This window comes from Malurus melanocephalus, unplaced genomic scaffold (assembly GCF_030028575.1).
Source record: "Malurus melanocephalus ecotype Western Australia unplaced genomic scaffold, MMel_1.1 scaffold_469, whole genome shotgun sequence".
Lineage (NCBI taxonomy): Eukaryota > Metazoa > Chordata > Aves > Passeriformes > Maluridae > Malurus > Malurus melanocephalus.
In genome coordinates this window covers 330,641-344,310 of record NW_026623701.1, presented here as the reverse complement: position 1 = coordinate 344,310, position 13,670 = coordinate 330,641, and the positions used below count along the sequence as shown (strand labels likewise).

Sequence of the window (13,670 nt, the reverse complement as noted above, 5' to 3'; positions counted from 1 at the left end):
TCCCATCCCATCCCATCCCATCCCATCCCATTCCATCCCATCCCATCCCATCCCATCCCATCCCATGGATCCCTCAGAAGATTTATGTGAACTTGCACAAAGGCTGCAATTCAGAGTTTACACATGTGATTTATGTGCTGCCTCTTCTCCTTTTTTCTGCCTTTCATTAAACAAAAACCAAACCAAAATAGACAAGCTGGTGTAATTTATGCACAGATTTCAGCCTTGGCCTGCTGTTAATTCCACACTGCTGCCTCCCGAGCCTTGGGGAGTGCTGTAGGTGTGACTGCAGCCAGTTTGCCTCCACCAACAGGAAAAGTTTGTTGGTTTGTGCCATTTYTTGGGCAATGGGTTTGGGGCAGACTGGTTGGAGCAGGCTGAGTGAGGATGGGCAGGTGTCTCTGGTGGGGCTTTGTAGAGATTTTAACAGCCTGGCCCCATTGGCTGTGTCTGAGCTCACATCAATGACAACAGAGAATGGGGTATTTGGGGTTTTTTCTCCTCCACCTCCCAGGAGTGATGGGGAATAGCCCGAGCGTGCCAGAGGAAGCTGAGGATGACAATACCTGCACAGTGAAGAGTTACAAGGTGAGCAATCCCACCCTCACCTCTCCTGGCTACTGCGATTTTCAACCCCCTGATGCCCTAAAAACTCTGATATTTGTGATTTCAGCCTCACTTCGAGTCTCCTGATGGTGTCCAAAATGGATCTGTTGTGTTTGTTCAGAACGCTCCCCTGGCAGTGAATGGTGAAGGTATGGATTGGGAAAAGGGGGTGGATGTGCCCTGAGGGAGGTTTGTGCTGGAGGAACAATAAATATGTTAAATATTAATGCAGGGGTTTGAATCAGGAGATGAACCCATGTTTCAGCTCTTCATGTGGTTCTACAGGAGTTGGAAAGTTTAAATACAACAAAGAGAAAAATAAGAAATTCTTTCTGAAGTTCTCAGAACTTGGAATTATTTCCAGTATTTCAAATTTCCAATTTTTTCCAATAATTCTGAGAATTTGGTTCTGCCTCTGGCCCCAGAAAGTGCAATCACAGAGGGAAGGGGTTTGTGTGAAGCATCATCAGGCAGGAGAGGCTTGGGGCTGGTCCCTGCCAGGTTTGTGACAAATTCTCTCTGCTCTGGGTAAATTTGTGTCCCCAGTGAGCCTTGGGGGAATTGTTGCTGCAAGGAGCCCAAATTTYGGCTCTTGGAAAGACCTCATGCAGCAGTGGCAGCAGTGCAGGGGGATTATGGACTCTTAGGGAAGTTTGGGGTTTGTGGGGGACACAAGGAAAAGCAGAGAGCATTTCATGTGTTGGACAGGACTGGGAGTAAATAAAAGCCATATGATTTGCACTGTCTGAAGACCTAGAAAATACAAGTACMTCTCACTCCTCACAGTTAAAATGAAGCATATGGGATTGTTTTGCTTAAATGGATTACCTAATTAATGTAAYTGCTAAATCAGTTTAAGTAGCAAGTTGAAAAATTAGACTGTTCTGTGTTGATATTACTTGTATTTTAACTTCATTCCTGTTGGAAAAGCAGTTAAAATCCTTAACTATTGAGATGCCCTTGAAATCTCCCCGGGTTGTGCAATGTAATCAAGCAACATCTAAAAATTTGGAGAAATATAAGTTAGAGACGTTGTTACTGTGGAAAGGAGTAGTTGGTAGTGTTTCTAAAATGAAATGCTGCAATAAATGGCATTTTTTGGCACAAAGTGAGGATTTTTTGGGGAGCCAGAGCTGTCCAAAGGGAAGGGAAGGCTGAGGGTTCAGTGAGCAGCGCTGGCCGTGTGTTTGTGCTCAATGAGTGCTGTGATGTGCCCCCATGTGCTGAGCATTAACGGGCAGGGCTGGAAAACATCCAGTGAAATCCATCCCTGCTGGTCCCGGGAAAAGGGATCCTGGGAGGAAATTCAGATCCTTGGAGGAGCCCCCTGTGCATCTGCTCCACATCTGGGCCAGCAGCTCGGGGCCGGCTCTGTGGGGTYGCTGYTSCCGGCAGCTGGGTGGGCTCAGAGAYCCTTTCCAGGCTTCTCTCCTGCTCCTCTYGATTTCCAGGGATGAGATGGGATGAGATGGGATGAGCTCCACCTTCTCCTCCTGGAATGCCATTTCCACAGTGCCCTTCTGCTGCTCCAGCTGGTGCTGCTTTGCAAGCTCAGAGCTCATCCCTGAGCTTGAGAGAGGCTGGCACAGGGTGCCCAGAGCAGCTGTGGGTGCCCCTGGATCCCTGGCAGTGTCCCAGGCCAGGCTGGATGGGGTTTGGAGCACCCTGAGACAGTGGGAGTATCCCTGCTATGGCAGGGGTGGCACTGGATGGGCTTTAAGGTCCCTTCCACCCCAAACCACTCCATGACTCTCAGTYCATGGCAGCTCCCACCTCCTGCCCATCAGGACAGTGTGGGCTGTGGGGCAGGGTTCCAGTGAGGATTCAGCCATGGAATTAAGGCTGTGGAACAGAGAATCCCCCGGCTGGGCACTGGGCACTGGGCACTGGGCTCTGTCCTCCCCCTGGATTCTCCCAGGGATGTGCCCAGGATCCCCTGGCACTGCCACAGGACACAGATGGATCCAAACCCTCAGCCCAGTTCCTGCTGCTGCTGGTGGTGTCATCCAGAATCCTTGGGTGGGGATTTTGCTGTGAAAAGCCAAGAGGTTGCTTTGAAAGCTGGGATCTAAAATGGTTCTGTTCTCCTGATCTTAGASAATTTCCCAAATGAAGCTGAGCGCTGAAGGTCTGTGCTGTGAGGGAGAYGTGTTTCAGTCAGGTTCTTTTTGGTGTCTGGGGTTTTCTTTCTCTTAAAGGAAAATGTGAAAGGCATAATATTGACTAGACTATTACAATTATAATTTGACATAATTTCAATTTTGCGTTGAAACTGACAATTTTCCCGTTCTAATTCAGCAAGTCTGTTTGAGCCTGTCAGTTTTTCGCAGTTATAATTAAATAGATGTAAATTCATCCTTGAAATGTGGTGATGACTGACAGGGAAATTAGATCCATATTCCASTCCAAGTAGGGAAGAGCAGCTGAAGCTCAGGGGGAGCTGTAAGATTTACCTCTCCACAAGGTTTTTTTTATTGGGGTTTCACACCACATCATCTGGGATTCTGCCTCCCAGCCACAAAACAGATCCAAGCAAGACGATTTTTCTTTTGTCTCCTGTAAAGCAGGAGCTGCCTTTTCCTGTCTGTAAATCCCATACTAGGGATTTTCACCTCAGCCATGTTATCAAAGTGCCATTGTTTTATAAAATCATAAAATACACTTTTAAATTGATACTTTTTTTTACATCTAAGGTGTGATGGCCACGTGCCCAAGCATGGGATGATTTGTGGGAGTTTGAGGGGGGAGATGAGATTCTGAGCCATCGTTTGTGGGTAAAGTGAGCCAGAGATGTGAGGATAAGAAACCTGGCTTGGATGTGATTTATAAATGTTCAAATCGAGCTTAAAATAACCCGCAGGCAATGGGGAAGTGCAGGTGGGAGCTGCAGTGTGGAGAGCAGGCAGCAAGGCAAGGAAAAATGACTGAAATCGGTTCCGACTGCAAAGCCCTGCCGGGAGTTTGGCGAGCCTGGAAATGGGATCAATCCTTGCAGTTTCCATTCTTTTTGTTTCTTTWGCCTCGACAGAGTATAATTGATGTATAACCTTCTCGAGTTTTAGTGAGTGCTTTTCTTTTGATATCACTAAGTTTTATTTGATGCCCACAGGGCTAAGTAATTTTAATTTGATGCCAAAGGGGGCTGGTGGCCGGCTCTGGCAGCCCAGGGGGTGTTCGGAGGGTATAATGGCACTGATTTTGGAGAGGATGGCAGGAAAGCCAAGAGCATCATCCCAGGGTCCCAATGTCCTGTGGGTGCTCCAAGGAGGAGTCTTGAGGCTCACCTGAAACAGAGACCAGACAAAGTTGAGACAATAAAAGCAGACAAATTTAATCCAGGCCTGCTGGTACACTAGGGCAGACAAAGCCAGCTCCTGAGGCTACACCCCAAATGGAAACTGAGTCACAAGATTTTCACCTTTTGTAAGTTCTGTCTTATGAATATATTGTGCCCCAATTCTTCAATTCCACCTTCAGGTGATGATGCCAACCACCCCAAGCTTGCTCCCCTCAATTCTCCATTGTTTCCATATTTTGGGGCTCTGAGGCAGCGAAGTGTCCTTGGATTTTAGGCCCAGGGAGGAATCATTTTGTCTAAAGATGGGATAACAGCAGCTTTAGCTCTGTACCCTGGAGAAGTACAATATACAAATATAGAAGCAAAAAAATCCTACACAGCGCGGGGCGGCGGGGGCGGCTGTTGTGAGGGATAACCCCCGTTCATCCATCCATCCCTGTGTTCGCAGCGGCTGCCAAGGCGGGTGCGGGCCGGGATAATGCKGCCGATTCTTGGGCGGACACAAAGGAGCCGATCCCCGGCGGGCAGAGCCCCGGGAGCGCTGCCAGAGCCCGCGCCGTGCTCGCCTTCCCCCGGGCTGCACCGGGGCGTTGTGAGGAGCCGGGCCCGGCCCTGCCAGCCCCCTCAGCCGGGCCAGCGTCCCCACACGGAGCCCTGCAGAGCCTGGGGGACGGGGAGCTGCCGGGAACAGCSCAGGGACAGCATGAGGCCAGCTCCAAGCCCAGAGAAGTGACCCTGCTCGACAGGATCTTCAGGCTGGACAAGGGCGCGGAGAGGATCCAGCCAGAGGGTGACCCTCAGCAGCCTCAGCCCTCAGACCTTCCCAACGGGAGCATCGCGGCCGCTCCGCACCGCCAGGCAAGTGCTCCGGGGAATAGACACCCATTTCATTTGCACCCATTTCAATTTCACCCATTTCATTTGCACCCATTTCAATTTCACCCATTTCATTTGCACCCGTTTCATTTGCACCCATTTCATTTTCACCCATTTCATTTTCACCCTTTTCATTTTCATCCATTTCATTTTCACCCATTTCATTTTCACCCATTTCATTTTCATCCATGGAACCTCCTGGGGATGTTGGCAAAGCGGGATAATCCCAGTGGTGTGGGGGTGGCTGGGGGATGAATCGATGTTGCGTTAAAATGACCACAGGTAACGCCCTGGGATGGCTGGACAGGGGTCGGGAGAGGAGCCCAGGGATGGAGCTGTGTCCCATCTTTAAATCCTGGCTCTGACCTCGGCTTTAATTCTGGCACTGACCTCGGCTTTAATCCTGGTACTGACCTCGGATTTAATCCTGGCTCTGACCTCGGCTTTAATCCTGGCTCTGACCTCGGCTTTAATCCTGGCACTGACCTCGGCTTTAATCCTGGCACTGACCTCAGCCTTAATCCTGGCACTGACCTCGGCTTTAATTCTGGCACTAACCTCGGATTTAATCCTGGCACTGACCTCGGCTTTAATCCTGGCACTGACCTCGGCTTTAATCCTGGTATTGACCTCGGCTTTAATCCTGGCTCTGACCTCAGCTTTAATCCTGGCACTGACCTCGGATTTAATCCCGGTACTGACCTCGAATTGAATTTAATTTATAATTCCCCAAAAGGTTCGGGCAAGACATGGCCAATCGCCAGGAGGAGCAGCTGCCAGCTGCAAATGAAGCCAAAGTACCTGAAACTAAAATGATTTCTGTGCTTTTAGGAGCTTGGAGCTTGACAGTGAATGGTTTTCTAAAAGTTCTTTGGTGTGTGTTTTGTGCTATTTTTGAAGTAGTCCCACTTCTTAAGCAACAGCTGCTTGTTGCGTATCATGCTTATCAAAATAAGGAATATCATGCAGCAGCAATTTTTGTACTCCAGCTTGCTGTGATGTTTTAGTCGAGGAAATGGGGTTCATTAGGAATGATTTTACAGGATGAGAATGTGATAAAAGAAACTATGGATCTTAACTGAAAGAGCACACTGGTCAAAGGAGCTGAAAATTAATATGAGTTTAGATTCTGCATTACAAAGTCTGATTTGGAAAAGGTTCAATGCAATTAATTTCCAGGTAATTAACTACTGAAAAGGTCCATCTCTGGATGGGAATAAATGGTGCAAATCTCAGTATAGCTGGAGAGGTGGAACACCAGAATTGKTGATTGAGCTCAAGCCCTGTCCAGTGTCAGGAACAGGAGGGGAAAACCTGGATGTAAATGTCATTTAATAACAACTGCTTTTATTGGCCAATTCAGGCTTACTGATAAGATTGTGATCACTGATGCTTTGAGTAGTGTTSAGCTTAACTCGTGAGATACTCACTGCTTACACTGGCAAAATTGCAGGTTGTCCCCAAAAGTCTTTGATATTTGATCTACCTTGTCTTCTTTATCTTAGACCTTCACAAATTTGAGAATCGTGTTTCTTGTATAAATTTACACAATTAGGTATTTTTGTCAGGGTTCATTTTTAAGAGAAAACAGTTGCATTTTCCACCCCTGCCCTTCAGGAGCGCCCCCATCGCTGCTGTTTCAGACAGTTATGGATGCACATTTAAAGAATCCATAAGGGCATTCACCACCTAAGCMGAACAGGGGGGATAATTGGGAATGAATCCTCTGTTCAGGGCACACTGGCACTTCTGTGTGCAGCCTGTTAGAATGGAGCTTTTCAACCCCTCAAATTCCTGTGGATGTTTCTGACTATCACACACAAGYTTTCCCTGTGGCTTGCAGGAATTGTTAGTTTTCCTCCCCAAATGCCAAATTCCTATTTTGCTGTCTCTGCAGTGACACTACTTCCACTTCACAGGGTGTGGAAGGTCGTGGTTGGTGCTGCTGAAGTAATGGTGTGAAAGTTTAAATGAAGAATAATTTTGAGTTGTTTTTTACTAAAATTTGATGTTAAACATTGCTGGGAGCAAACAGTCCCATTGAAAGTTCAGGTGAGGCAGTGCTGTATGAGCAGGATCAGGGACAGAAGATTATTTAAATAATTCTCCCAGTTCAAACAGCTCCTAGAGGCACAAATCTTACATCACAAAGGAGGCACAAAGGTTACATTATTAATTGTTGGATTTCTTATTAATCTTACTGATTTGGGGTTCTGCTCCTGTCCCCTTGTACCTATCCACATTCTGGAGCTCACTGATGGCAATAACCTGGAGATCCCAGGCACTGCTCAGCTGTGGGTGCTGTTGGGTCTGTCTGGGAGTATTTGCAGGATCCCAGCAGATTTTGGCACCAGGAACCTGCCTGAGGACAGGTCTGGTTACCAAAAGTGCCCTTGCATCTCTTGGGTGTGAGCTTGGAGCTGCACTATAGTAATATGTGAGGACTCACAAAATCGGGGTTCAAATTCCTCTGAGTAAATAAATGTCACAGGGCAGTGGGATTTTAACCTTACCCTTGAATTTCTGGGCTGTCATTTTGTCTGTGGTTCCTCAGACATGAGAAGGGGTACGTGGTGGGGGCAGAGAGGATTAAGCACCTTTTCTGGGGAAAATACATCAGCTAAACGCTCCAATGTGCTGCCAAATTTAACTCAATTCCTAAACCTAAAGGCTGGGGCTCTGCCTTGCAGCACAGTCACCTTCTGTTCCCCCTGAAGTTCAATTCTCCTGGAGGATGGGAGAATCACCAAGCTTAATTTAATTACTGTTACTGTAATAACTACAAACTGTTACCAAATAATCATACGAAAAATCAAGATATTGCTGCCAACAGCTCYCTTTTCTCTCTYTTTTCTTTTCTTTTTGTGGATTATGACTCGTAGTATCTGTAAATGCTAAAAGCAAAGTTTCCCTGCACTGAGTGCCAAGACAAAACAAACAGCATTGCTGGTGAGTAAGAGAGAGGCTCCACAGTTGTAGCTTAAGAGCTGCACAAACATTCTGTGTTTGGTGAACCACTCTTTATTTTTGTGGTCTACAAAACTACATTCAGAACGCAGCATAATTAAAACAAGGGCAGAATTCATGAATTCATGAAGCATTTACTATGTGAGCCAAAGAAAAGATAAATTATATGCCTGAAATGTTGCACTGAGCCATGATTCATGCAAACAAAAGTGCTGGCAGGAATACATTCTTTTGATATGTTTGGGGTTTTTTTTTCCTGATGACTGAACTGAAACTATAGTATATTTAAGGTGTTTATTACCCCCAAATTTAGCCTTTCAAAGGCATGAATTGAACATTTACATGGTATCAATTAACTTGTAATACTGACCTTTATTATTTCTGGGCTTCTTTCACAATTTGCCCCCAGGGCTGTGAGCAGGGAGCTGCCACAGAGGCTTTTGTGGTGATTTTGTGGCTGTGACAACGTGATGTGTGCATGATCTGTGGCTGATTCCTGTGCTGCTGGCTGAGCCTGTGCTCCTCCTGCAGCAGCATTTTCCTGGGAGCACAGGATGGAGCACAGCACCCACCCAGGGCCCAGTGTCAGGGTGTAGCAAAGGGCARCCTGGGCTTGGGAATCACAGAGAAGGGTCCTGGTGACGTTGGAGTTCAGGGATTTTGGATTTTGGGATGGCCCCAAGCCTCAGGATCTGCAATGGCTTTTGTTAGGGAGGTGCTCTGTAGGAGCCAGTGCTGCCAGAGTTGTGGAAACAGCTGTGTGCAGCAAAGATTCCTCTTCCCAAAATGCATCCTGATTCCAGGCCTGGGGCTTGTCTATAATTTTAAAAATACATATTAAATCTGTTTATTTTTCTAGAAGCGTTTTATTTTCTAGATAGCGTTTCTTGATAGATCACTAAAGAGTTTGATAACGCCAAACACTTTGGGTTGTGAAGCTGGTTTTGTTTAGCAGCACATCTGCCTCCTCCTTCTCRTGCCTCTGTTGTCCCTTTAACTTCTGGGACAGAGCCAGCATTTTTSGTAGGAGCAGAGCTGTGTGGATGCCACCCCTGGGCCACGCGTGTCGTGCATGGGACAGATTGTTCTGGGGCCACTGCTGTCCTGGCAGCTGCACAAAGTTCTGTGTTGGGCCCTCTCAATGGCCGGGTGAGCGTTCCAGCAGGGCTCTGCTGCTCCCTGGGCCAGCCTGGACAACTTGGTGGGTGGAGAATGACACAAAAACCTGCTCTGGTATTTCAGTGTGTGCWTGAACTCTGTATGTTCTGTTGACACTGCCCACTCCATGCCCGGCTTTTTGATCCCTCTGAAGTTTTAAAGCATTTAAAGCCAAATTCCTTCTGCTGGTGACCCAGAGAAATTTGTCATACAAGTGTTGTGGTGGTTTTAATCACCCAGCACAGGGAAAGGTTCTTGATAGCACTTTTATTTTAACTTTTCCCACTAAAAAAGGCACTGAACTATAGTGGACTGGTTAGGAAAAAACCCTTTGATGTCACTTGGACGCTCTTTGATGTCACTCTCCTGCACAGCACTTGTGTTGAGTTTACCTGTGCAGGCTCAAGGCAAAGGTGGCCAGGCTGGCAGGTAAATTCAGTGTGAAAGGTGCCAATCTCTGCAAAACTGATTCAAGAATTGTTTTATTAAACCCAGACCCTTGTTCAGGTATCAGAACAGAAAACAAGTRCCTTAATATTAATTGTTTGTCAGTGCTTGAGCACTGGAAAACTCTTTGGGCTCTGGGAACTCTAATTCTGTGAAGAGAGGAGGCAGATCCATGTGGCTAAGGGGATTTGCTTTAAATTGTTGCCTTTTTCCCTCTTTGAATGTGTGTCATGTTTGCATTTGATACATAACAATTATTCCTGGCATGGCAGAATTCAGTCTCAAACAATCTCTGTGTGGTAAATTCAGACCCTGAGCTGTCAAATGCCAAAATCTCAGCGTTTGCTCCCATTTTTCCCGAGTTCAGCCCTGAAAAGAGAAAAGTGGTGTTTGGAACTGGCCTGGTGTTTGTTGTAGCTGAGAACAATGTTCCCCCAAGCAGCAGCGAGGGCTGGATCTCTGAGGGAAGAGGGGCAGGAGATGCATMAATGCTGGATTGTTCTGAGCCCGTGGGCTGCAGAAGAATGGCTGGAATTAGAGCTGTGACTCGCTCCGAGTCACAAAGTCACTTTTGCATTCCACTGGGAATCGGGCAAGCTGGGACTGAGGAATCTCTGCCCCTTTTTGTTTTTAGGAGATAGATGAGTGCAGCCAGAAGGACCTTGGGCAGGACTCTGCAGGTGTCCAGGGAGAGCAGGACAGTCCCCAGGCAGCTGCAGGACACGGCTCAGTCATGAGCTTCCTCAAAACACTGGTAAGTTCTGCCTTCCTTTCCATCTCTTGATGGTTCATTTGCTTCTCAAACTCCCCTGTGAACACCTGAACAAATGTAAAATCTCTTTCCAGGGCACTGGGAGGGGTGAGGTCAGAGGTGTGTGGGGTTGGTGAATTGATAAACGTCACCTACTCTGCAAACTTCCACAGATCCTCGTACACCTGTAGCTATTGAGCTGTCTCTGCATGGTATTCATTTTGTACCTCCTCTAAAAGTTTCTTTTTATTAACTAATTATAGTATATTTACGTATTGTATAGTAAATATTCCATCCAGGCATTTTTCATTTTCGCCATTAAGTTCTTCTCAAGAAATACATGCATTATAAGTTTTCCCACTTGGGGGAAGCAGTATTTGTACTTTAATGGAAGAAAAACCTGCTGATTTCAATTTCAAACTTATCCTTTCGATGTTTTGAAAGGCTGGGTTGAGTGACTGCTTTTTCTCAAATTCTTTTAAGGTSTCCCCAAGCAAAGCTGAAGCCAAAAGTGATTCTGAGGACAAGGTAGGCAATTCCTTGTTCAGTCACTGGTCATTCGATGTTTTTCACACGGGGGTTTTCTCTTCATTGTGGKTTTTTTTCCCCAGTTGATATTGTCGTTTGAAGCAACTTAAAATGTTTTTCCCCTGGATAAATTTGAAAGGAAGATGAGACTGAACAGTGCAATTCTTTGTAGCATCAAAATCTGAACTGTTGAGTTTTTTGCAAGCTTGGTGATGAAAAGTCAGCTTGCTCTGACTTTTCATCACCTAAAACTTCAGATCCCTGCAGTGAAAACTAYTGGAGTCCACAAAAAAATTCTATTTGCTCATGGAACAGTTTCCCTTGTGCTGTGGAAAAATCTTAATTAAGAAACCAAGAATAAACCCCTAAAAGTGGAAGTGTTTTTTCCATGCAGATATTAGCCAAAATCACAACACTTTTGGTTTTCTATTTTTTTTATATTCTGTGGTCAATCTTTGCAGCAAGTTTGGTGAGGACACGGAGTATTTTAGCTCGATAACTGAAACAACTCTGAAAATCCTCAAATAGGGTAAAAGTCTTTCAAAAAAATGCAGTTGTTAAATTGCCCGGGCTCAGTGAGCATTGCAGCTCTTCCTGCAGCTGGTGAATGATCTGGTTTGGATGGAAACAATGGGGTTTGGATGGAAACAATGGGGTTTGGATGGAAATAATKGGGTTTGGATGGAAAAARAACCATTTCCATCRCTGWCTCTGTCACCTGCCCCWGTGCCAGGTGACTGCTGCTGCTGCTGCAGTTCTGTAATTTGGGCACAGATATTCTGGCTGGGTTGGGTTTGCTGTCACACCTGGCAGGGTAAACAAATCCAGGTGACTTGCAGGATCTGCAAACTGCTTGGACGGAGATTAAATGGGAGTTCTCATTTACTTGGACTTCCTTTATCTCCACAATCTTCCTGATATGGCATTTGTATTTTATTAAAGGGGAAATGTTAATTTATCAGCTTCCAGGTAGAAAAGCTGCAGAATTTTTGGCTAATAGTAAATAATGGTGAATTATAGTAATTTATGTAAATAATGGTAATTTTTTTTTTCCTCAAAAACCCCAACTTGTGTGTTAAATGTAAAGCTTTGAGTGAGGTTTTCCCTCGGTGCAGTCGAGTGCTGTGGGGCTGTTGAGTGGCTKCTGTGCCTTCAAATCACAGGATCATGGAATATCCTGAGCTGGAAGGGATATTCCTACAAAYAGAGAGTTCCTACAAACCAAGGTCTGCCCTAAATCACTGACCTGACCCTGAGCCATTCCTGTGTCACTCTGCATTTGGGAATTAGGAGAATTTTGCAGGGAAAAGGGTCAATTTTGCTGTGACAAGTAGTGCATCCTCCTTCCTTCCATCCTACATCCTCCTTTTTGCCAGGTAGTCCAAGGCATTTTAGTGCTTTAAATCCTGAAACCCTGAACAATGAATTAATTTCATGGATATTCATGCAAACTTGAAATATTTTCAGTAGTGTACATCATGAATATTCACACTGCCCTTTTCCTAAAGAATGTGTTATGTAAAACATTTTCAAGTCCCTATTATACTGCAAAAAAAGACTGAAGGTTTACCAAAGATTTTTGTATTTGCCTCTTTTAAAATTACAAATCCTAAACTGCTAATTCATGAATTGAAAATACAGAAGTTTGTGGGATTTAGGTTTCAATGTAATGGAGATTTTAGAGGGAAAGTTGTGGTTTAATTTGGAACCAGGTGGAATGCCTTGGCTTTTTATTTCAGTGAAAGAAACTCTGAGGAGAGCTGAGTAATCACTTAGGGAAAAAAAAACAAACAAACCATTATTTGTCCAGGGCTAAGAGGGAATGTTTGCCTTTACCCCACGTGTGTGAGTGATGGAATAATGTCTTTGCTGAAGCAAATTCCTGTGCAATGAGTGCTCACCTCCACCTGCTGTCGTGCAGAAGGGCTCCAGAGTGGACAARGCCCATGGGGGGCAGCCTGCCCCGAAGGCAGCGGCAGAATCCCCCTCCAAAGGAGCCAAAAAGAAGAAAGCAGAGAGCCCCAAGCTGGGCCACGGCACATTTAGCAAACTCTTTAGGCACAAGGTCGGTATGGAGCTCTGGGAGGAGCAGAAGGAACCCTGAGAAATCCCAGATGGCTCCTGGCAGTGAGAGGAGCAGCATCTGGCCAGATGTGCAGAGCTCTGGGAATCCCTGGGCGAGCATTTCTGTGCCAGAAATGAAAACCACCCTCACCTGCAGAATTCCTTAGGCCATCTGTGAGCTCAGGGTTCTGGAGCAGCTCCTGGAACAATTCCTGCCCGTTACTAATACAGACTAAACCCTCCCAGGCACTAAAAACCAAAATCAAACCCGAGGTGCTGACAAACAATGGATTTTTGGAGGTGAGCAGAGCCTGCAGCTGTCAGAGAGGTTTGAGCTCAGCCCAGCTTTGTGGTCATTAATGAATCATCCCTTCGCTAAAATTGGCATTTTGGGGTATCTGATATGGCACAGAGGAGCTTGGAACATGGAATTAGCTGCAGAAATAGGGATTTCTCATGGAACACAAGAAAAGCAATTGTTTGTGGTTTTAGTTTAGTGTGGAGGAGGGAAAATCAGGTTTTGATGGGTATTTTAAAGTGCTTAAAATGCTTATATATTAAAAACCMAAACTCAGTGAAAACTTTCGGCCTCAAGCTCTATATTTGGGGTTTTCTGTGCTCTTTGATGATAATCCGTGGCAGGGAAGCAGAGAACTGCAGCTTTTTAGCCCAGAGAATGCAGGAGCAGAGACCCTTTAGTGGGGGAGGAACATAATTAATATTTAATGCTCCCTCCTTGGAAAGGGAGCATTCCACCCACRTGGAATTTCTGGTGAGTAGGGGGCTTTATAGTCAAGGGCACAAGYCATTCTCTAATACATTTTAAACACAAAAATGTTCTTYCMMYKKTTWAWTTTTKRRRAARAAAAAWGTYATTTGCATATTACTGAAGGAATAATCATATTCCAAATGGATTAAAGTTTGCTCTTCTCACCAAAACCTTAAATTTGAGATCCCATTTTTACACTCTGTATT

The 13,670-nt window shown here is 45.5% G+C and overlaps 2 protein-coding genes across 2 annotated transcripts in view; one reads left to right on the top strand and one right to left on the bottom strand.

Annotated features, from left to right (window-relative positions):
* Nucleotides 1-13,670, bottom strand: part of PFDN4 (prefoldin subunit 4) — a 139,010-nt gene that overhangs the window by 43,428 nt on the left and 81,912 nt on the right. The window lies entirely within an intron of this gene.
* Nucleotides 508-13,670, top strand: part of BCAS1 (brain enriched myelin associated protein 1) — a 27,057-nt gene continuing 13,894 nt past the window's right edge. Inside the window, exons 1-6 of the mRNA XM_057380733.1 lie at nucleotides 508-588; nucleotides 674-755; nucleotides 4,353-4,762; nucleotides 9,987-10,106; nucleotides 10,587-10,631; nucleotides 12,556-12,696. Of these exons, the coding sequence (XP_057236716.1) occupies nucleotides 520-588; nucleotides 674-755; nucleotides 4,353-4,762; nucleotides 9,987-10,106; nucleotides 10,587-10,631; nucleotides 12,556-12,696 (867 nt within the window). The 5' untranslated portion in view covers nucleotides 508-519. The remainder of the gene's footprint in view (nucleotides 589-673; nucleotides 756-4,352; nucleotides 4,763-9,986; nucleotides 10,107-10,586; nucleotides 10,632-12,555; nucleotides 12,697-13,670) is intronic.